At 39.6% G+C, this 25,618-nt stretch overlaps 1 protein-coding gene across 1 annotated transcript in view; it reads right to left on the bottom strand.

Annotated features, from left to right (window-relative positions):
• Positions 1-25,281, bottom strand: part of LOC122404846 (protein TIS11) — a 40,197-nt gene extending 14,916 nt beyond the window's left edge. The window contains exon 1 of the mRNA XM_043409125.1: positions 24,603-25,281. Coding sequence (XP_043265060.1) covers positions 24,603-24,659 — 57 coding nt within the window. The 5' untranslated portion in view covers positions 24,660-25,281. The remainder of the gene's footprint in view (positions 1-24,602) is intronic.
• Positions 25,282-25,618: the final 337 nt, after the last annotated feature.

Genomic DNA, 25,618 nt, shown 5'->3' with positions numbered 1-25,618 from the left:
TCTCCGAGTTTCGTTCGATTCAGCGGCGAAGACGGTAGAATGCACGATTACTGGCCGCGAGGCGTTCTCGCGGCGTTTGATGTATTCATCCGGTTGACACGTTTTCCAGTAGCTACACGCTTCGCGTTAAACGAGCTCGGTGATTCGAAGGCCAGCAATCTTCGAAATAATTGCATACTTGACATCCTAATATTTACATGATCGTGGAAGAAAAGTACCACGATAATTTGCATTTAAAAATTTTTCTATTAGAAAATTGCCCGCGACATAAATGTTTTTAACCGTTTCCAAAAATGTGATGTTAGGAGACCCCGAGGCTCGCGATAACTTTTAAAACACGCGAGGCTCTCGCTCTGGCTTTTATCTCTACGAAACTGTTTTCCATTCCGAGCACGTGGAAAAATTTTACCAGACGCAGTCAGATAAGGTAATACGACTGATAAACGGGTACAATGACGTTGCGATTATTATTCATTTGATACGATTCTTCGGGATCTGCTACCAGGAATACGGTTCTCGGTACTATTAAAACGTGACAAATGTAAAAAGAAACGAACACGTCAGGGATAATTATCGACGGCGTCACTTTAATAATATTTCAATAAGATAATTATATAAACAGAACAATATATTCTAGAAATATATTGGATATTTAATTTGTGCTTCGTTAGAGAAGATGGGGAAAATATTTATCTCACAATTTTATTTGATATTGTTTCTAATCACGGATATTAGAATTTTTTTAATAATATTTCATAATTTCGTAGTAAGAACATGGTCCAATTTTTGTTTATCCATGTTTAGAAAACTTGTATGTGAACAGAATGTGATATCAGAAATGTTTACAAAAATATTAAATATTTAACGTCGTTTAAAATAATAGGTCAAAAACATTGCGTAATTCGCGATATCGCGCATAAATATGTACATACATTATAATTGATAGTTTGCGTAGAATAGTTAGCCTGTTACTTAAACATTCCACCTCTCCCCTCGTCGCGTCAGAAAATTGCGTCAGAAAAGAGCGCGATACATTCTGTGTATTCCGATACATAAAATACATATTGGAATTTGATGAAACAGCGCTGAAATATTTATCATTCGATTTTAAATATTCTCGATTATTATCTCGTAACGAAGTCGTGGAAGGATTTCGACATCGCTCTAACACACTAATCGCAGAGCTCGAACAAACACACTTTGTTAGGCCTCAACGAGCACTTTGTTTAAACAAAAATTTGTTTCGATAAGATGTACTGTGTATAACGAAGATACGATTGTATTATCGTTGATAAGGAACAACTGAACTTACGAAAAACATTAAAAACTGAATACATAATGAATGTGTAATTGCTACCAGATATATGGAAAACGGAATTTTTCCGTTTTTATTTTTATTTTTATGTCTGAAGTTTTAATTATTAACAGTTGAAGAATACAGTCGAAAACAGTTGAGAATAAAAATATTTTGAATTTTTGTAATTCATAGCTTATTATTCCCTCAATTCTGTAATAGTGAAAAAATATAATAATAATGATAATACGTAATGTTTCATTCTTAGTTTGCACGATACTAAATAATTTATAATTAGAAGAAACTATATAAGAATAATGATAATTCACAGCTCAGAAAAATTAATAAAAAAATCATGATAAATTCATAAAATAAAAAATAATTAAATTTGTAACTGTTAACTTCAAATAAATCAAATCCTATATACAACTATTGAATAATAAATTTGAAAGTTACAGCTGCAACGGTCGGTTGTCGAGTAGACAATTTGTTATAAAACTAATTAAAACAATATGCGGTTTCGATTCGGAGAATTTTTTTATTAAAATTTCGCATTTCGGAATTCCTCGACAAAATTTTATCCTAACATGGTTTGGACACACGCGGGAAAAACTTTAATGCGGGATTCTGGGGGCCAAAATAAGGCGAAAATCAAGAATACCAATTTGTTGATGGAGCCTTCGTTAAAAAGTTATTAACAATTAAATTCAAAAATTACAAATCGTTCTGGAAAAATTATTTTCGGCTGCAGGGATCAATTACAATTATTTTTGGTGAATAGACATACCCCCGAAATCCTACGTACTTTCAAGAAAAAAATTCGTGAAGATGTGAAATCTTTCGACGGAAAAAAAATTTTTCAAATCGTTTTGGAAAAATTATTTTCGGTTGCGGGGGCCGATTACAATCATTTTTGGTCATTACACATATCCCCGAAATCCTACGCAATTTCAAGAGAAAAATTCCTTACCGAAACGAAAAATTAAGTGCCTAGATTTTTCGACGAAAAAAAAAACTTTCAAATCGTTCTAAAAAAATTATTTTCAGTTACGGGGGACAATTACAATCATTTTTTGTGAATACACATATCCCCGAAATCCTACGTACTTTCGAGAAAAAAATTCGAGAAGGTGTGAAATTTTTCGACGGAAAAAAATAATTTCAAATCTTTTTGGAAAAATTATTTTCGGTTGCGGGGGTCAATTACAATCATTTTTGGTGAATAGACATACACCCGAAATCTTGTGCAATTTTGAGAAAAAAATTCAGTTCTGACGGAACTTTAAATGTTAATAACTTTTTAACGAAGCCTCCATCAACAAATTGGTATTCTTTATTTTCGTTTTATTTTGGCCTCTAGAATCCTCTATAAAAATTTTTCCCACGGTTGACTGAACACCCTGTCTACGAATTTTTTATTTGTATCAATACCGAAATACGCAATAATATCTTGGAATGGAAACCCCCATTAAAATTTTTCCCAGTGTTGGCCAAACACCCTGTATATAAGGAGTCTTTTAGATATGAATTATTTAAAAATTTATTTTTAATCATATTTGGTCTTCAAAAGTTGCATAAAGAATAATAACAAAAACAAAAATGAGTCAAAAAGTCTCCAGTATACCGTTAAAGTTTAATAAAACAATTTGAGAAACATTATTTTATATCCACGGTTTTAAAGATGGCCGCGAACGTGCAATAAATGATATATAATAAATTATTTAAAAACTTATCAAAAATTTGTTCCATCGATTTTTTTAGTGCCTTAGAAGCCTACGGACAATAAGATGGTCGTTACGAGTGACGATATTTATTTACGAACAAGTAATTTTGTTAATTTAATTAGAATTATTTATAGCGTTCTTCCATCGAGGTTTCATGGCTTCGACGTTCTATTGGTCGCGTTCAGCCAGGACTGATCGTAGATCCCGAAGGTCAAAGGTGAAAGTAAACTGCGAGAGGGTTGACTACGAAGTCAAGAACGAAGAAGCAGCCCGACGCCAGTTGAATGGAAACTGGCGCTTCACGCACTGATTCTTACGTAACCGAGGCATTGCCGGGACACGGACTAACTATCCTAATTACCCGGTTGTCCAGCGTGGAAGCAATTCAACGGTAGTCACAGGCTTCTGTCGACTGTCAGCTGTCTTCTTGCCCAACGCGATTCTGCCAATTCGAACGAGGCAAAAATTCGAATCCCCTTTGTCCGACGTTCGATCAACGCTCGCTGTACAAAGCAACCTTTCCAACGAGCTCTTAAAATAATATTTCTCTCATCGCGAAACGTGTCTTTTTATTTTATTTATTTAACGTCTCTAGTCACGATACAGGAAACGTATAATTCGTAGCAGACGAAGTGGAACCGAAATGCTTTTATATAAATTATATTTATTCTTTGCGTAAAGTTTAATTCCGTAATCTAAAATTTATCTATCTTTTTGTAAAATTTTAACGCTAGAAACGGGTCGATAAATATAATTGCAAGTATCAAAATTATTTGAAAGATATTTTTTTTTTTAGATTTTGAAAATTTCAAATTCTTTGTTGAAAAGTTACGACGCAATATCAAAAAATTCTCCAAGGACAACGAAGTATATACGTCCACGTGGACATATCAGCAGGAGACGAGAACTGTTATTTGAATTAATCATGTCAATTTGTGTAAATTATTCCAGCATCGAGATCCTTACTTCCGTATTTTCATTTCTGCTCGCGGGTGATTTCTGGCCTATTAAAATTCAATGATTATCTCTTGGCATCTTTTTGCTGAACAGCGAATTAGAAGCAGAGAAGTAATTGCTGTTCGTAGGAATTTAATTATTCCCTCGACGAGCTCTAATTTTGTTTCGGATTTTGCGAGCTGAAATGTTTTTTTTTTTTTTTTGCAAACAAATATTCCATGTTGGATTATTTATTTAGAGCAGAAGTAAATTATTATTCCAGGTCGACTAGCGAGGAATATTAAATGCAATTGACACGAGACACGTTATTGAAAACAATATCGCGATCGATAAGTTAAAAATATCATGGTGGAAAGCGGCTGGCATCGATTCTTTCTTCCAGCGAGAAACAAATCATAAGATTCAAGTTAAGCCGCTGACGAGAATAAATGGCACATGATCTCTTGTTAACCTCATTGCTTGAATTTGCGGTACACCACTTTTCGTAACGATAAACTGCTCGGAATTGACCTGTGCAACGGACTTACTACGTAATGTCCGATGTTTTACAATTGCTCCTACAGACATGCCGTGATATCGTGACATCGCGAATGTCACACGACGGCGATAAAACAGCGAGGTAGCGTTGCGAGCTCGATGCAGCGAAATACATCGCGATAAACCGCGCGGTGACGTTTCGTAGAACGATTTTTACGCGCGACCGATCGTTGAAAACAGAATCGGGACAAAGAAACGAACAAGCAACGAGGACGGTAAACTAAAACCAATACTTTTACCGTATAAATTCTCTGCTACGATTCGATCGTCTTAGATAAATATCAACTAACCTTAATCCATTTTACTTCCACTTCGCCGCTTATCGATAAAGAAAAGAGGATGATTAAATGTAATTCTCTGATTGAACCGTGTTGGAAAACACAGACACAACGATTCTGTTCGATTGAATTGTCCGTAAAGATATAATACGTTGGTTGCTAAGGGCTTTGTTGAATTCGGTTGCTACGGGCTTTCGTTGGATTCGCGGAGTGACGCGCGCAGCTTCGTCTCGTAGACTTCAAGATGGCGCGAGCGTCGTCTCGTATCCCGAGCGACGTATTCCAATATGACGGGGCTGCCTATAGAAGGAAGCGCAACGAAAGCAAACTGCAACGAAAGTAAAATGACAGTGAATCGGCTGCCCACTTTGGACATCGTTGCACGAACGAAAGGCCTCGTTTTCTGCGAATGAACAGCTGGGAGCCACTATTCCGCGACGATTCTTCCCCGTTCCCCACCCCGTCGGATGATCAAGAATGCGGGATATTCAACCAGTTGCGTGGGTTCTGGCGTGCAGAGAGATCGTGAGATCGAAGGATCGGGATTGATTGCGGGAACCGCGTGCGGCCCGAGCGCCCCGGCGTACGTTGAACAATGTTTTCAAGGCACGACTCCGCGGCTGACAAAAGAAGCCAGCAGCCATAAGGAGAACCAACGAACGTTTCGCTTTCCGGCGCAGAAGAGCGTGTCGCCCCTTTCGAGACTCGGCGCGCTGGTTTTTCCCTTCGGCGACGTGACCGCCGTGCGTGTGTGCGCACGGGATACGACTGATTGTAAAACGCGATGACTAAGAACAACGTATGATTCAGTCTTGATAGCGGAGCGGTAAAGATGGCGGACGCACCGTGTAAAAACCGGATTCGAACTTTCAGAATCGATTCGCTGCACTTGTTTCTCTTTCTTTGCTTCCTGAAGCCGGTGTGTGCCCCAATGGCACTTTTTGCGTACCGCTCTCGTCTCCCAACCTCTCGTCGCTGGTCGATTCAAGGATTCGCGTCGACCGTAGTGTCTCTCGATCGCGACGAGCAACTTTCGAGGGACTCGATCAGTTAATAAGTAGAAAATCGTAACGAAATTAGATTTTTACACGATTCGTTTCGAAACAATTTTCTAGATTTGCCCGTAGTCGTATCCCCCCCAAATTTTTTTTTTTAAGTATTTCTTATCGTCGAAGATTAAATTGATAATTCGACGACGAACAATACGGGAGAAAGATTAATAATTTTTATTATCTACTTTATCGAATGTATCTCCATTCGAAAAATCGCGCGTTTCATAACGCTCTTAGAATTTCAAGATGGCGTCCAGTATCGGTTTGTTTGCAAATTAGAAAACTGCTTATGGGAAATGCGATATTGACAAGGAAAAAACATCTAGAGAAAATAATGGAAGCTGTATCGACTGGAAAATGGTGGTTTGGAAAGTGCTAATTAATTTTCCGTGAGAAGAGCTAAATGAGAAGTGGCAGTATCGATTTCAGAGCCGGTGATGGATTGCTAATAAATTTCGAAACACGCTGTGGGAATGGGTTTATTAAATATCGTAGCTTTAATTGTGAAAGCAACCGGGAGAGCCTCTATTATTGAAGCCATTCCGGTTATCGGAGTCCTGTCATCCGACGCCGCTCGAACTGTACGGCCGTTATGGCGGGAATGAAAGAACGCCGGAGTTCCATCGTTCGGAAGTGAAGAATCATCAATCATCGATGATTGAATAAGTACGAACGACCGACATTTGCCTATCCATAACTGACTTCGGATTTTAAATAATAGATTTATTCCCAGCATCGACCAGTTATGCCTCGATCCACGCGTCAGGATTGACTGGAACATATTGTACATCGATACATAATGGTCGTTACTCTCCTGATACTTCGTTTCTCGAAGCAAGACTTCGTATATAATTTTCTTACTAATTCTTTTTTAAAATTTTAATGGGAGATTCTGGAGGTCAAAATAAGACGAAAATCAAGAATATCAATTTGTTGATGGAGGCTTCCTTAAAAAGTTATTAACAATTAAATTAAGAAAGTTCCAATCGTTCTGGAAAAATTGTTTTCGGTTGCGGGGGACAATTACAATTATTTTCGGTCATTATACGTACCCCCGAAATCCTACGTACTTTCGAGAAAAAAATTCGAGTAGATGGACAAATTTTTCGACAAAATTAAAAAATTCCAAATCTAATAAAAAAATTATTTTTGGTTGCAGGGGTTAATTACAATCATTTTTGGTTGATTGTCATACCCCCGAAATCCTAGCCACTTTCGAGAAAAAAATTCGAGAAGGTGCGAAGTTTTTCGCCGGAAAAAAAATTTCATATCGTTCCGAAAAAATTATTTTCGGTTGCGGGGAACAATTACAATCATTTTTGGTGATTAGACATACCCCCGAAATCTTGCGCATTTTCGAGAAAAAAATTTAGTACTGGCGGAGCCTTAAATGTTAATAACTTTTTAACGAAGCCTCCATCAACAAATTGATATTCTTGATTTTTGTCTTATTTTGGCCTCTAGAATCCACCATTCAAATTTTTCCCAGGAGTAGCTGAACACCGTGTATAATTAACTGACCTTGAAATAATAAGATTTTGAAGAATTCAAGGGGACTGAAAGTCCTAAAATAATCATAGTCATCGGTGAAAAATAGATCCGCAGAATCACCGTGAAGAGACAGGTTGCGTGGTTATCACATTATTTTAAATTCAAAATTAAGTTGGAATCGTTGTTCAAAAATACCAGCATAGTAATCGGGGATCCCAGAAACATTTTCGATTCTATCGAACGGAATTTCCCCGCCACGTCAGACGCGACATGAATCAAAAATCCTGTGGTTCGAAATTCCCCAAATCGAAAGACATATAAATAAAATTTAATATTCTTTCCGTATTTTTCTAATAAAATTGAACGTACGAATACTAAAAATTGAAAAGTCACTAAACCTCAGAGTACACCCAATATTAATTAGAACTTGTTCTCGTTATCTTCCTGAGAACGGACAAAATTATAAGCTTGCTCGTTTATAAAAAAGAACACGATCTCACGAGAATCGACAGGCTGGCAAACACTTGGCAGATGTATCTAACCACCAAGGTCTTTCCAGGCTGTAGAACTTCGTCAAAACAGTGTGCATATATCTAGAAACATCTATAGACGAGAAAGGGAAAAAAAAGATGTCAACCGCTCTCCACGCCTCGTTTGCCGAGCGAAAAAGAAACCCGATACGCCAAGTTCCGCGGAGCGTCCGACACGCTATGACGCATCGCGAGGATCCACGCTTCTGCCCGTCCGGCCTTATCGTTTGTTATTCCGCTTCTACGGAAAGAAACGAGGCCTCACGGCCGGGAGTCGTTAGACCCGCGGACGGGATTTTGCTGTTGCAACGTTACCCCGTTCGACGAAAGAGATCTAAATATAAGGAAAAATCTGCCCCGCGTCCGCGTACGTTTCCTCGAAAAATCCATATTCTTTCCGGCGATCGCCGCGAGTAAACTGTTGCTCGGCGCATTATTCAACGTCTATCGAGGGCAAGTCACGGTTCAGTCGTTCCCGCGTTGCGTACAGACCACGATTTACGTTGCCAACATGCGAGTCGAGCTTTAATCCGCTCGGGGAACATGTTAGCCAGCAATCAGGGTACCATTCCGGCTCGTAACGATAATTCATCGGAAAACAAAGCAAAAAGCTGACCGGCGTGGCGTGTGTGCCCGCGTTTCACGGTGGAAGCGGAACCGGAATACCAAAAATAACAATTTCATTAAAAGGACAATAAGAACGCCACGGTGAACGGTTCCGATCATTTGCATATGCTGAAATAAATACTCGATTTCCGTCGGTTCTAAACTCCCCCCCAAAATGGAGGACGCGGAAGAGAATTTTATAACGGCGTAAAATAAATTTTTAAAAATGGCTGCTTTCTTTGTCGTAAATAAAATTCGGTTGAAAATCGTCGTTAGCCTTTCTCGAGGATTTGAAATATTTTCTGGATTAGAAAGCACTGATTTGTAGCGTGTAATTTTAGTTAACGTCGGACGTTAATTACATTTAATTATCATTGTCGTAACCTTTACATTGCGAAATATTTACTGGATACGCAAGAATTTCTGATAGCATCCTCGGTAGTGAGCAAAAATGCCGATTTTTCGTATCGAAAAGGAAATTATATACGTCTACCGGCGATCTACGATAGAGCCATTCAACTCGCGTGTTTCGAAGGCGCGCCTCAAAGTTTGCCTTGTAATTAAAACCCAGGAAATCCCTCGCCGGCCATTTTTACCACAATTATCCGACGGTCAACAATCTCGAAGGGTCAAGGGTCAATTAGTTGTGCCTTTTTCCAGGCAACCTCGTTGCATTCCGCCGGCCACAAACGCAAGATTTAATTGCTTGTAAAATGGCGACTGTAATTCTAAGTGCAAATTTATACGGGAGAACGTGTGCAACGCGCAATTTAACGCAATATACCCAATCGAAATTACAGTTTATTTACCACAGTATGTTTATTACCATGAAACGCTGTTAGTTTAGAAATTAATTAATTACAATACAAAATAAACTTTCAAAGTTTTAAAATTTACACTTTAAATGATTCTAGTACCACCGTTTGATTCGAATTTTATAATCTCGAAGGCCAGTAAATATCGACACTAGACACTCGTTTATTAACAATAAAATAACAGTGATTCTTCAAGGTATTTCCACGCTCTACACAGGGTGGGAAAAATTTTAATGGGAGATTCTAGAGGCCAAAATAAGACGAAAATCAAGAATATCAAATTCTTGACTGAGGCTTCGTTAAAAAGTTATTAACAATTAAATTAAACAATTTCAAATCGTTCTGGACAAATTATTTTTAGTTGCAGGGGTTCATTACAATCATTTTGTGTGAATAGACAAACCCCCGAATTCCTACGCACTTTCGAGAAAAAAATTCCTTACCGAAAATCTCGATTACATACCTAAATTTTGCGACGAAAAAAAAAACTTTCAAATCGTTCTAGAAAAATTATTTTTGATTGCAGGGGTCCATTACAATCATTTTTTGTGAATAGACACACCGCCGAAATCCTACGCATTTTTCAGAAAAAAATTCGAGAAGGTGAGAAATTTTTCGACGGAAAAAAAGAATTTCAAACCGTTTTGGAAAAATTATTTACGGTTGCAGGGGTCAATTACAATCATTTTTGGTCAATAGGCATACCCCCGAAATCCTGCGCATTTTCGAGAAAAAAATTTAGTTTGGGCAGAACTTTAAACGTTAATAACTTTTTAACCAAGCCTCCATTAAAAAATTGGTATTCTTGATTTTCGTCTTATTTTGACCTCTAGAATGCCCCATTAAAATTTTTCCCACGGTTGTCCGAACACTCTGTATAGAAATTTTTGATTTGTATCGTCAATACCGAAATATGCAATAATATCTTGGAATTTTTTGGAATATAAATTTGTTTTAATTTCTGCCACAATTGTTCCCCTCCCACGAATCACCTTGTGACGCAGTAAATAGTCTGCGATTACAAACGCGCGTTACGTTAATTCGTGCCGTATTTACTTGTTATTTATCACCGCTCCTAGATACCACCCTGACGTATGATTGCATACCGTGTCAATTTTAAAACGAACCTTGCTCCGTTCCGCGAGAAAATTCCACTGCCGGAACGTGAATAACAAGTATCGGAATCTATGGCAGGAAAATGAGTCGCCTATTCCCATTAGGCTTAATACGATCGTTAATACAGCGCCGTTCATTTAATACGAAACGTTGGCGATTTTGTTCCATAAACAGGAGCCTGTGACCGCTGCGACGGCGTACGTTCGAGCGTTTTCCCTCCATCGGAAATCACGTACGCGATACTAATTGTGCCCGCCATTGTGTTGCATTTTTTTTTTCTTTTCTCAATACCAATGGTAATTTTATGCAACGCGCTCGCATTGTGCAAAGAACTTATGCAACGCGACGAATAGATGCGCGCTCATATCGCCTCGGAATAATATGCGTGGCCACATTTCATTTAGAAACTCTGGAAACATCGAAGCAGCAACGATACAACGGAAATTCTATCGTAACAATAAATCTGTAATTAAGCAAAATACCCTTTCGAATCGCCTTACAGATATCACACGCACGTAACTTTATTTATTATAATAACTATAGTTTGCATTCTTGAAAATCTGATAGCCTGTTCTTTCCGTCAGAACGTAAGGAATAACTAAAAAAAATTTCGAATCGATCGAAAATGGCGGGAGTCGCAAGGAAATCGCGAACACACTGATTTTTATTTTTACGATAAAATATCGCAACGCGAGTTCTAGTTAATGAAAGAGATACTGGACTAGAATTACAGTTCCACATAAATAACCTGAAAGTGTAAAACGAAAAGCAAAGTTGTATTCGTCTTCATCTGCAAGTACAATCATGGGAATAAATATGCCCGGCGCTGGTATGAAAACTGTGCTTGATAGAGTACACCGTGTCTATCCCCGTCATGCTTTATAAACACGGTATAAACGTGAGAAAAAACGTCTCACTTTCGCGTCGAGTCCTAGTAGAGAACGATTTATGGTAACGCAAACGTTCAAAGCGTTTCTTATAAAAATAGTATGGCCGGATATACCCGTCGATGTTCTGTGGTTTGTTTACACTCGTCCGTCCCGTTCAAAAACCGTTCATCCGTATCGCGACCTTCCCCACTCGATAAAGGTTACGACGAAAGCAAGGTTACCCGTCGCCCAAATAATTCGATTCCCATCTAAATAAAAATGTCAAACATCGAAGCTAAAAATTACAATCTGTATTCTACAACAAACTTATACTGCAACGTTAAAAAGATGATAACAAGATCGAAACGTAATTACACGATTTTGTTAATCTTATTGTCCTAACAGAACGTAGGAAGAACAATGACTTTTTTATCCTTGGCAACCGAGCACGAGACACCGAGGGCAACAACAAAATAAATCAGAGTAGCGTATATAAAACGAAGGGAATACGTTTAACTTCGCGCCTGAACGAAACTCGTTTCCACGTGGAACAAAGAGAAACTGCATGCATCCGTGGTACACGAAAATGCAGAGTTATGCAGAAGCTGGGAGTCGGACTGCTCATAAAACACGGCGCAGCGGCGAGCAGCGACGCCGCTGTGATTCAAGGGTCGCTGCGTGAGCACGAAAACTTTCCTACGCGCGAAGAAGAAACTTGGACGCACGTTTGCGCCGAAAGAGCAAGTGTGCGGCCGCGACGGCGCACGCACCCGGTTTCGTGTGGGTAGACGCGAGACGGTGCGCGCGTCGTTTTCATTCTCTCCTCGCTAGTTTAACTTTCTGCCGTTGCGTTTCGCTTAAATTTACTGGTCACCGTAAATTCCATTATTCGACAATATACAATTGGTATTTATTCTTTTTTAAACAACGTCGCGAATAGTGTATTTTCGATAGGTTTGGAAGTAGTTTTGAAATCGATTCGAGTTGCTGTTGTTTCAAAATTGTAACACGAGTTCGTTCGGGGGCTCTCGGGTTCGCGGAACAGAGACGACGCCGAACGTTTTAAAAAGGCTGCCCACGCAGATCTAAGAAAACCCATCTGGGCAAAGAAACCACATGTGCGCCTCGTTCGTGTTTGTAAAAAGCCACGCATTCTGTGTACACATGGGTGAACAAAAAGGGTACGCCGTTCGTTTCCATGCTGCCTGCCATCGAGTTAGCTTTCTTCTCCTCTTCCCTGCCTTTTTGTTCCCCCGTGCTCGCTTTTTCCTCGCTTACCCCATCCGGCAAACTTTTCGCGCGCGGTTCAACAGAGGGGAATCGACCGCGCGCGTTCCTAACCTATTTTCGATTTTTAAATCGTTTAAACACGTTTACATGATGTCGTTTTCGAAGTGTCGTGCGTTGAATATACGTATCGAATCTTTGTGGTAACTACAGAGTAGCAAGAGGCTCTCGTAGACTGTCGACGATAAAAATTATTCTCCAAGGTCCTTTTCGAAGCGACGAACACGGGTATTATATTCAAGCATGCGCATTGTGATCGCAAAAAAATTAACGACGATCAACTTCCGGCGACAACGGTGCTGCCACGCTGGGGCCATACTTCGAACATGTCGAACGAAAAAAAAATCCCTAGACCTAGTGTATTTCGCGTTTCGATTTTTATAACGCCCACGTTTATTATAATTTTTGAAATCTGTATAACGACAGGGTTTTACAAATAATAACAACACCGATTGTATCGCGTGAAAAAAACATTCGTTGCTATTCCAACGGAGTATATCCCGACGGGAAATATTTTTATGCGAATTCCCTACAATTTATATGCTCGACCGTATCTCCATAATGGTTAGCGAGAAAGGATAATCATGGCCAAAAACAGCCACGCAGCGAGCTTTGCGTGCGGAATATCTTATCGATTGCTCGTTAACAACATTGCATATCCTCGCCAGTCCGTTTTCGACCAGGCTGCCGGAGTGCTTAATGAATTCCATAACAGGGACGCGCGCGTATCTCTGTATTGTATCATAAACGCAATAATTGCAGATTTACGGGTTCCACGGATGCAGCGAAACCGCCTCCCTGTGCAACATTATGCAAATGTTTAAACGAGTTAATTCCACGCTCTTTAATTATCCGTGGTCTGAAAAACAACTTATCGAAAACGAAACTAACAACTCTAATAATTATGCATTCGTTATAAAAGTGAACGAAAAGCGTACACGTTCATGTATCGCTAAAAATAAGTGATAATTTTCCCGATACGTCGTCGATGGGATTAAATCGGTAAGCTTGTCCTTCGTGTAGTTTTTTTTTTCTGCTCCTCCGGACATGTCTCCATAATTCACTAATTATATGGGCCATTAAGAGGCCCCGGCGGCGGACATCGAGCACGATGGAAGGGGGCTGTTATTCAAAATATACGAGTAAATCAGTTTCGCGTGTCCTGATCGTACACTCACGATCATACTAAATATTTATCACGATCGTTATAAATAATTTCTCGCGAGTCGAACCTCTATGAATTTTTTTCTGAAAATTTGAAATTTCAAACCAGCGATGGACCTCGAAATAGTAACTGATTTCAAAAATATTGGCTTGATTAATATTTTCAAATGCAATTTTGAGAAAAACGAGGTGGGGGAAAAAATCACTTATATCACGTATGTTGCGCCTTCCTGTCTACCGATCCTAGGGAATTTCTTGTTAAGGCGATCACGTACGAGCAGTCCGAAAGGGCGTTTAAGAATCTCTAAAAATACGAATCGCGCGGACGGAAGTCGATTCCTTAATTTACGACTTTCTTTCGACGACCCATTTTACTTCCACGTTACGTCGTCGCCGGCCAACTTTCACACCTTATTTTCGTTCTTTAAATCGCGGTTACATTGCCCGGCGTCGAGTTTTCCTTTCATCGTTAACGATTCATTAATCCCCGGGTAAGGATGATACATAAAAAAAAAAGTATTAAAAAGAAAAAAATAACAAGTCGTTAACGACGAATTTGTTATTCCGGTCACGCGGCGGAACACAACAGAATATCTCATTCAAAATAGCTACCCCGGTACACGCAGAATACTTATGCGCTCTGCCGCTGCTAATCATTATTCCTACCTTTCCCAACAAGCTTCGTGTTCCGAGTATAATGTTTTAGTAATGCAACGCCTGCACGCTCGACCGACACTCCTTTCTTCGAGTCTCACCTTTGATCGCTGTTACAGACAACCCCCCCCCACCACCCCTCTCTCGTCGATATTAAAATTATTAAGGGGGGACGATCGCCACCGGGAAGGCAATTTATTCTAATAAAATATATTTCATCAACCCTGGGAAAAATTTTAATGGCAGATTCTAGAGGCCAAAATAGGCCAAAAATCAAGAATATCAATTTCTTGACTGAGGCTTCGTTAAAAAGTTATTAACAATTAAATTGAAAAATTTCAAATCGTTCTGGAAAAATTATTTTTGATTTCAGAGGTCAATTGCAATCATTTTTAGTGAACACACATACCCCCGAAATCCTATCCACTTTCGAGAAAAAAATTCGAGAATGTGTGAAATTTTACGATGGGAAAAAAAAATTTCAAATCATTCTGGAAAAATTATTTTCGGTTGTGGGGGTGAATTATAATCATGTTTGGTCATTACACTTACCCCCGAAATCCTGCGCGTTTTCGAGAAAAAAATTCAGTACGGGCGGAGCTTTAAACGTTAATAACTTTTTAACGAAGCCTCCATCAACAAATTACTATTCTTGATTTTCGTCTTATTTTGGCATCTAGAATTCACCATTAAAATTTTTCCCACGGTTAACCGAGCACCCTGTGTATATTTATTTAAAATTATGATTTCGATTTTATTAAAAAATGAAGCAAAAATTTTTATGTTTCTTTTGTCTTCGTGTACGGACTACATTGAATCGTTCGAATAAGAACAAAATTGCGTTTTATGATATTTTACAGGCGGATGTATCTTTCGAAATTTAATATTTATAGAACAGTTTCTGCGTAACGATTTTTGCTATGCTTGACCTTTCGTGGATCGTTAAGTGCTTCGTACTTTATACGTGAAAAAGAAATTGCTGTCCATCAGAACGGCTCGACAAAATTACTCTTGTAACATTGTGATTGCGTTGTATCGCACGCAACAGTATAATTTTACGATGGTTGTTCGTACGATTAAACGTTGCGATAACATTTTTATTCGTCGATTATTTCTCCATTGTTGACCTCACGACAGGTTGTGAGACACTCGTAACTTCCGAAGCAGCGTTTCTGTTTCACAAGAATGGCTGATTATGCAAAAACGGAATATTACCTTGAAAATCTATTTTTAGCGCGCAAACGGTATATTATCACGGACTAAATATCCATCGTGGATGAAATCGATTCATAAACAACGAGCAAGGTATAACGTAAAGACAAATAAAATATATCATAGTATTAAAAATATAAATTTCTAAAATATTTTTACCATCATATTTTCATACAATTTATTACACAGTTTTTCGACACTGTTTATAGGTAAATTAAATTAATAAATTTATGAGAATAATATTTATATATCATTCGTCGCAATATATGCAGACTTCTCATTAGCAAGAAAAGAATTTTAAATTGGAATCGTATTTATACAATCGCCCATTAATACACGCTCGTTTCCTTATATCGCATCTCCTCATATTTAATTATTATTGTTGCCTGAAGCAGATAACGGGACCCACACAACAAATTAATCACGCTACGTTATTAACTGTCTATATCAAATAATTGCCAGCGATTGTGAAATCAAGATAAAACTATCTTAACTTTTACGCCTTTAGAAAAATGCTGATAAAACTTCGAAAATAAAAATGGTTTTTCGCTAAAGACCGGTCGCGTCGAGCACCTTACGCGTGCTATGTAAAGCTTGGAACATACATAAATAGACGTAGAAAATGTCTCGATACAAAAATAAAGACCGTTATACGCGTGTGCCACGTGTTTACGAAAAGTGATCAAAAGAATTAATTTTACAAACACGTGGGGCACTACGCGTAACGGTTGTTATTTTTGTGCTTCCGAACAGGCAAGAGGAACTGTGTACTAAGAATAGTAATTAAAATAGTCGTACAGCTGGTTCCCTCTACTTCGAATATTTTTAAACAATGTACATAATTTCGTTGCCGCGGGAGCAGCCATTTTTCAACGAACGGATCGTGACACCTTCGAAAGAATTTTCTCGTCCGATATCCTCTAAATAGAACGCCAACACTGGGTTAAACAGTCGACCGGGTGTAACCTTGCGACACGCCGTACAGCGAATCGTTGTGTTATGGTCTCCTATTACACAGCTCCGTCCGTTTGCCCTCTAAAAAGCGTGTCTCGAATCTCCCCATCCCCGGATCGGTTCGTCGAGCATCGCAGAAACTTGGCCTGAATCTTCACGCGGCTCGAGCAGCGTGGAAAGTCGAGCGTTTTTAATTGGAAAGGTAGATCTCGTCGGGTAAATCAAGCGCGAAAGTGAAATCGAGTGGCGCCACTTACGCCCCCCCCTCGCCCACAGAAAAGAAACTAGAAAAATATTTCCAGCGACACTCTCGCTTTTTTCGCGTGTGAGGGAGCCTTTAAGGCTCGCTTGGGAACAGAAACGAGTGCCACCGAACGGTGTATAACCGTTGTATGGTGTAACCTATGTAACAGAGACTTGCGCAGAAAGCAAGGTGCACGCTTCCCGCCCGCCCTCTCCGCCCTTCGCCGCTTTTATGTATCCAGTTTCTTTTCAGGAATATGGGAACATTTTTCGAACAGCTCGTCGAGCACTTTTTGCACGGAGAACCGCAAAAGGGAAACGGTCGAATCTCCGACTGATAAAAGAATAAAAAGAAGATTCCCCCATCTGCTCGAGAAACGTGTATGGACCCAACTTTAACACCGAATGCATTCCAAATATTCCAGCCGGCTCTGCGCCGTATTGTACAGAAAATTCTTTGTGCGGATACGTTGCATTTCACCACCGATTCTATCATTTTCAATTTTATCGTCATTTCGTAATTTTTCATTTTTACTATTATTTTTATAGCTGATGAATTTTTCTTGGGTTCGTTTTCGAATTTAAAAGATACCAACCAACTTTTTCAAACTCGATTCAACGATAGATTGAATATAAAGTATAGATAGGCGTCATGTGGTTTCGTCTGGTAGAAATGTGTGTACGTGTGTTCGTATTGGGCCAAATGTTAAAACAGATTTCACGTTAGCAAACTTCAAACTCGCGTGTATGCGTTTCAAGTTATTCTTCGTTCCGTGTCTGTCGCGTGATGAAACATTTCTTTATCAAATTTATCCATCAAGGTTTCTAATCCTACTAATTTGGGTCTCCTATGACGAGAATACATGTTTTACATTTTAATTGAATCCTGCCAAGACATTCTCTCTTCACCAAGCGGCCTACTTTAATTCATACAGGGTGTTCAATCACCCTTGGGAAAAATTTTAATAAGAGATTTTAGAGGCCAAAATAAGACGAAAATCAAGAATAGTAATTTGTTGATGGAGGCTTGATTAACAAGTTATTAACGTTGAAAGTTCCGCCCAATCTGAATTTTTTTCTCGAAAATGCGCAGGATTTCGGGGGTATGCCTCTTGGCAAAAAATGATTGTAATTGACCCCTGCAACCGAAAATAATTTTTCCAGAACGATTTGAAACTTTTCAATTTTGTCGAAAAATTTCACACCTTCTCGAATTTTTTTCTCAAAAGTGCGTAGGATTTCGAGAATACGTGTAATGACAAAAAATGATTATAATTGACCGCCACAACCGAAAATAATTTTGTTAGAACGATTTGAAATTTTTGAATTTAATTGTTAATAACTTTTTAACAAAGGTTTCCCAGAGGTGACCGAACACCCTGTATAATTGTATGCCTAAACAGGACCATTTAGTTACAAAATGTTTCACCTATTGATGATCTATCGAATAAATTAATTTTAGTTACAGATTTCCACTGGATTTAATTTTTGTTAAACTTTTTTTTTTACAGAGGAGCAATACGAGTACAAGGAAACCGTAGCTCCTTTTACTTTCCACTTGCGCGATTAACTTCGTCGAAAAAATATGGGAACATCGCTCGAGCAAGTAAAGAAGATTTCTGAAGACCTCAAAGTGTAATCGGTGAATCCGTTCTCATAAACGAGCAAAAAAGACGCGTACACCTGGGTAAATAGATAGCTAAGAAGCCAATCAGTGCGAGCCGTAGCGTACGCGAGTTTGTGCGGTGAAATTTCAAGTGTTCGTAAAAGCCAGTTACCGGCAACATAGTTCAAGAAACAGCTATTGTAAATTTACTCGGTGAGACCGGCCGTAATTCGATGCAATTTTCTGATTGCACGCAACCACGCGAGAAATCTTTCCCTTATAAAAAATATTCTCTTTATAATACGTACAAAAATATTAGTTCTAAATAAAACAATGCAACCTAGCAAAAATTTCTCAATGGATTAGTCACGAAAATGATTTTATAAGCGATTCTAAGTAAAAGTAAGCGGTAAGAAAAGCGAAATCTACGCAAAAATGTATATGCATATCGTGCATTCCGAGCTGCGTAAAGCGTGACAGTTCCAGAATGCATTTGCATTGGTAATTCAGCAATGTTCATTAAGGAACGAGTCGACGAACCCCCTTTTAACACGTTCACTGCCAGATCAAAACCATATAATATTCTGCAAAAGTACAATTTCTATTTCAGACCATTTGTAAGCTACATAACCTAAAATTTGTTTCGTTATTTATTCTTGTAACCTATGTTAAAATTCACAAATTCTATCCAAAGTTATTTCCCTCAACGTCTTCACTTGAGAGTTCATTTTTCTAGTATCATAATGGTAAATCCCTGTCACCCACATATGGGTGACGTGGCAGTCAAAGTGTCGATGGAATTTATTTACCGCGTCGTATCTCTAGCGTTTATTCGAAGAAGCATCGTGTTAAATTTATGTCCATAAAATTTGTCGTCGCTGACCCATGGTCGTTTACTTTCGGCTGGCAGCAAGCAAGGTGCACGAAACAACCACGAAACCCCTACCCCATTCGCCTCCCCGACCCTTTTGTTCGGCCAGTTTCTTTTCAGGAATATGAGAAATTCTTTCAACGACGTTCCGCCACCGTAAGAACCCACTCGACCGACGCGCCCTCTGCCCGTCCTCACGGTTACTGTTACAGTTCGGTTAATTCGTGCATTTCACCACACGACCGGTTCAAACTTCACTTTCCTTCCTAATTATCGATTCAGGCACATTAGAAAACGTTACACGTGGCCCCCTAAACGTGTCGCACACCATTTTCGCAAAATTAGAAACCTCGACACTATTCCCTAGAATTTATTCAAAAGTTTCACGTTTCGAGATCCGTACAAACTCTTAACCCTTTGCACCCCTATGTCAAGCGTGACTCGACATCAGTTTTAGACTGGAATATCATACACTTGAAAATTACAAAATACAACAACAGTGTAAATGAATCAAATATTTAAAAGCACTGGGAGCTGCTGGTAACAAAATTGAAATATAATTCGAAGTACAAAGGGTTAATGCTTAATAATAAAATTGTTATTAGCCGTCAAGCGTAAAAATGTAAAAAATATTAAAAACGGATAATGATCGAGGAATTAAAATTACCGAGTCATCATTTTTCATTATATCGGTTATTAACAACAGAGAATTGTTACCGGATGATAAAAACCATCCAACTACGCAGACCAGATAAACATGCTTGACCTTCTGTCAGACGAGATGGAAAAATGCGTTGTTACGTATTCCATACGTACGATATTTATTTATAACTCTGGAACGAAGCGTTTATTGCCAAAACTTTGTATTTTTTCTTCTTTTCAATCAACGTGGTTTCAACAATATTTTCCAACGAGATCAAACTGCACAGGATTTTGAATATGTAGTAACTAATAACCGGGTATTATTCTATACAGGGTGTTCAGGACAACCCTGGGAAAAATTTTAATGGAGGATTTTAGAGGCCAAAATAAGACGAAAATCAAGAATAGCAATTTGTTGATGGAGGCTTCGTTAAAAAGTTATTAACATTTAAAGTTCCGCTTGTACTGAATTTTTTTTCTCGAAAATGCGCAGGATTTTGGGGGTATGTCTATTCACCAAAAATTATTGTAATTGACCCCCGCAACCAAAAATAATTTTTTCAAAACGATTTGAAATTTTTTAATTTTGTCGAAAAATGTCACAGCTTCTCGAATTTTTTTCTCGAAAGTGCGTAGGATTTCGGGGGTACGTGTAATGACCGAAAATGATTGTAATTCACCCCTGTAATCGAGAATAATTTTTCTAGAACGATTTGAAATTTTTGGATTTAATTGTTAATAACTTTTTAACGAAGCCTCCATCAACAAATTGGTATTCTTGATTTTCGTCTTATTTTGTCCTCTAGAATCCCCCATTAAAATTTTTCCCAGGTGTGGTATATTCCCCAGAAATACAGTAGTACAAATTCCGTCAGTTTTTTTTCAACGACTTAACTTCCTGCTCGATCTACTTTAATCTAAGATTACACGGACTTTAAACCGGATAACAAATAACACGAAGTTGCGCAAAAACAAGTTACATAAAAATAAACCGGTACATGGGAATAGCGCGATAATACGCATAATCACGATTAACCGACACCATTTACTGCGCTGCCATAAACAACTCTCTACATTGTAGCAAGCACGCAAAAACTTCAGCTACTCCCTAACTCGACCATCGCCAGATACAACCGTCAATTATCCACAGAGATTCTAACAATTTTTGCCCGCACAATAGTTCACATTTAATACACCGCCAAAAGCAAAATATGCAAAGCAGCCTAAAAGGAGCTCTGCTCGGGAAGTTCGTTCAAAAGCAGAAGCAAGGTGCACGAACAACGACAGCAGCCCCTTCCTGTCCGCCAGCTTTTTTGTGTGGCCCGTTTCTCTCAGAAATATGGGAAATTCGAAGAGCCAGCCTAAAGGGGACAGTACACAATAAATGACACCGGCCGATTCCTAGCCACGGGCTCGCTAAATTTTATTTGAACAATTCATAGCCAGCAAAACCTACGATCAGCAATTTACTATTACATTCATTGTGAAATATTTAATTCTTAAATAGAAGCATCGAATGTCAGAAATACACGACATGGAATAATATTTTTAACGATCTAATTATAGCTTCTGAATATCTTTTCTCTTTTAATTTTCATCCGTCGTTGTTCTCTACTCTTTGTTTAATTTTTTTTCAGTCTTTCCCATTTATTTAGCCGTTCTTTTGAAATCAGTCTGATCACAATTATCTCTATCCCTGTTCCCTGCGTCGCACGCATGCCCTATCCTCGTCCTTTTCTATCTAACGCTCCCTCAATCTTTTCCGCACTTGGTTCTCCTCTTTCCATCCGAAAGCAAATCCGAAGCAACAGGTTCCTACGCCCCTTGCGCGCGCACGTGTGCGCGTGAGTGTGTGCCTGTGCGTTCACCGAGCCGCTTTTTGTTGGCGATTATGTGCGCCCGTGTGCGTGTTGAACGTGGTTCTCGCTCGGGGCGAGGGGTTTCCACTTTTAGAAGAATCCAGACCAAACGATTCTATGGCGGGACAAACCCCATGGATGCTTTGTTGGATCTGCTAAAATGGGGTTTTTCGAACAACCTGTCCTTTCCAACTGTTCCGCGAGAATCTCAGTTTATGGTTACCCGGACCTTGTACGGTGTTTGTTTGCACCCAAGAATATTACAATTTATATTTAAACATTTGGTCGATAAAATTATATCGGCTCAATGTTTCTTCACAAGGTTGCACCGCGAATATTAGAATTTATATTTAAACACATTTGGTTGATAAAATTATATTGGCTCAATGTTTTTTTACAAGGACGAAAACAATGACAAAAAATTTATCGATACGATTAGATACGTATTTTCAGCTGTCGTTCGTATAAAAATATATTTCAGTTACACAAAAGAGCGCGGTAATATCTACTTATCTTTTACACAAATTGTACGAATAACGGGAACTTGAAACACTGCGTGAAAATTACTCAACGTTACAGTACGTTGAAATATCTATCGAGTCGTTGAAATATTCGTAGTGGCCCTACGGGCGCCATTGCAGCCAAGCGTCGTCGCGTCAGAGGTTACTTTCCGTGAGCAGATAAGTATTTATCTACTTTAGTACCAGCGGGGGGGAAAAAAGAACGAAGAAAGCATCGACGCGGCGACGAACGTTCGTAACGAAGGAAACAACGATTATCTACGATCCAAAGTCTAAATTTCGAGTGGCACCTTAGATGGTCACCGACCACGAAAGTCGAAAGCCTTTCTCTATCGAACGAGTTTCGAAATCGCCGAGGAGAAATTGCCGAGGAAAGTTACGAGCTGGTGTAGCTGAAAAGGAAAGAGGGGAAAAAGTCACAATAAAACACGGAACGTCGTACATTTGCCGGATGCGGTCCGTAAACAATGACGCCCGGGGTTCGTGTGTCGCGGTTCTCCTTTCATTGCCACGGAACGTAATTTCGTACGTGGAGTATTCGTTTTCGCGTAACGACGAGGCTCGATCGCGAATTTGAACCGAGACAGACTTCCCGCGCTGCTGGAACCACAAATTCGCACCGACCAATCGCGCTCGAACGAGCAGGTCCAGACCTGTCTACGAGTAACTGAATGGGAAAGCTCGATTCACCGAGAAAAATTTATAAAACGATCTAGATATTTTTATTTCGCGCAAATCTACGTGATACTTGTTATTTCATTTAATTATTAATAATAATATTGTAAAATAATTGTAACAAGTAACACAGCTCGATTCACCGGAGAAAACAAATTTATAGAACGATCTAGATGTTTTTATCACGTGTTACTTGTTCTTTCGATTATTAATAATAATTACAGAATATTATAAAATAATTGTAACAAGTAACACGTAAATAGCGTTCAAAGTATAAGAATTGAGAGTTCGACGCTAGAATGTAGTAGAATCGGGTGTATTTTTAACGATAATGGTTCTAGCGTTGAATGACTGTAAATAATAAAACGAGTCGTAAACGTCATTTTCGACTCGCAATTCGCTCCGTGCTCGACAGCTCGACGAGGTTTCAAAATAGGCCGCGCGTTGCTGATAACGACGCTCGGTTTTGGCGTTTATGTAACGTTTCTCCATTGAAAATTTCGAACAGCTCTGAAAGGTAATTAGCGAACGACGCACAACGGAGAAAACATAAAAACATGCCGACGCGAGAGCCAAACAGGACGCCGCTGAGTTCGAGCGAATCACGACCAGCGAACGAAAACAATGTAGCCTGGAACAACTGACAATCGATCCGCCATACACGAAATCGACATCACGTACGATCATCGGGAAAGATTATAATACGCTCCACCGAAATCAAATACAAACTCTGGGTATATACGGATTTGTCAAAGGAACAACGCGGCAATAATACGAAAGGTCGAATTAAACTTTGTTTTCCTACCAACGTGACGCCAAGCTACGTAAACTTTCACTGTTGCTAACCTCAAGAGGTATAAAAATTTCGAATATTAAAAATAACTCGATGATCCAAATTACAAGTGTATATGTCGATAATTATTATTTTACATCATTAACGTTATTTAGTGGTATTAGGATTCTTCTATTGTAAACAATAGTGCCGGTCACCAGTGACCACCAGATAGAATGGAAAATATTTGTACTGCTATTGTACCCTCGTGCACCAATGTAAATGGTTTTATTCCAGTCGAGTTGCTCTCCCGTCTAAGAACGTTGAATTTCGTTAAAGTATTCGTAAGGGATTCGCGGTTTCGTAATCGCGAGTCCTGTTGGTACAAATCCTCCGACCATTTCTACCCATTCTATTCCATATTTGTCGTCCTACAGGGCAATAGACCGTAGCGGTTGGAACAGAATACGTACCGACCAACACCGTTGCACAAATGTTTGCGCCACGGTACCACCGAGTACCAGCGAGTACTACAACCGTCACGAGAGAATTCAACGCGATCGACTACGCCACAGAATTTCTCGGTACATATTCGCGTTACCCACGTGCTGAACCAGCCATCTTCGCGGCCAGTTTTATCTCGATTCTTCGAAAACAGAAAAGGAACACTATTCGCGATATCGTAACTTTGAGCGAAAACTCGACGACCAGGAATTCCATTCAAAGTTCTTACAACGTTCGATCGTTCTCGATCCGCGTTGCTCTTTGTCTCGGGCTTTAACGACATTGTGGAACAGGTCGAGAGAAAAAAATTAGTAAAAACGAACGCAAAGGACGAACCGATCGTCCGACACGGTAGTGAAAAAATCTTACCTTGAAAAGATGCTCGCTACACTCGAACATTGTTGTGCTCATGACGGCTGTCGACATGTTCCTTCGATTTTACACAAAAAAAAAAAAAAAACACTGGAGCTAGTCGTAATTTTTCTCGCGATCCAGTCGTGGGCTAGGCCTTCTTCCCCGTTCCAGAGCAAGGACGACGTTCGCGGCGACGTTGTACGAAAGCCAGTGAGACAGGAATAACCCGCAGTGTACGAACTTCGTGAACACAAAAACTGCCACTCCGATAATACGCTCGTGGATTTACATTGGAAGCACACCCGTTCGAATCTCTCAATCGTGCGAGGAGATCGACGTGAACGCGAGCCAGATTCGCGGTTATCAACCGATTCGAACGATCGTCAAGCGTGGTCTCCTCTATCTCTCTCTCTCTCTCTCTCTCTCTCGCGTTGAACAAGCACGCTGGCTCTCTTCGCTTTCGAGCTTCTTCGTTGCCTATGGCTGTCACACGTGTCGAGATATCACCGTGGTAAAACGAAAGACAATTCTGTATACCGGTGACAGAGGTACGTGCGAGACTAAACTTGGCACTTATTGTTTTGTTCGTATCGTAGAAATCTTAAGCGCGGGCTCCCTTGGAGGGGGGGGGGACAAACTTGAAAGCTCCCGTTCGAATCTTTCCTTTCCGTCTCAAGGAGATACAGCTCGCAGGGCCTCCGAAAGCGAACTGAGGATGCGTGTATCGCGCGACGGTCCGTGAGACTCGAAAGGCGGCACCGCGCGTTCCGCCAATCAAACCGCGGCGTCGCTGCCCGACTCATCCCCACCGCGTCCACGCCAGAACTCGTCGGACTTGGCAACCGCGCCGGGTCGTCGGGCCAATCGTACAAAACGTCTATCTCTCCCTCGTTCTGCTGCAACAGGCAACCCCTTGGACCACGACGAAATTTTCGAATCGTTCTCTCTTGCCTCTTCACCCCGATTACTCTCATTGGCGGAGACATCTTTGGGGTGGTTTCCAGCCACGTACCACCAACATGGTTCTCTTT

The sequence above is a fragment of the Colletes gigas genome, unplaced genomic scaffold (genome assembly GCF_013123115.1).
Source record: "Colletes gigas isolate AHSC1104 unplaced genomic scaffold, ASM1312311v1 Colletes_gigas_Sc00003, whole genome shotgun sequence".
NCBI classification, from domain to species: Eukaryota; Metazoa; Arthropoda; class Insecta; order Hymenoptera; family Colletidae; genus Colletes; species Colletes gigas.
This window is presented reverse-complemented; position numbering and strand designations above follow the sequence as displayed.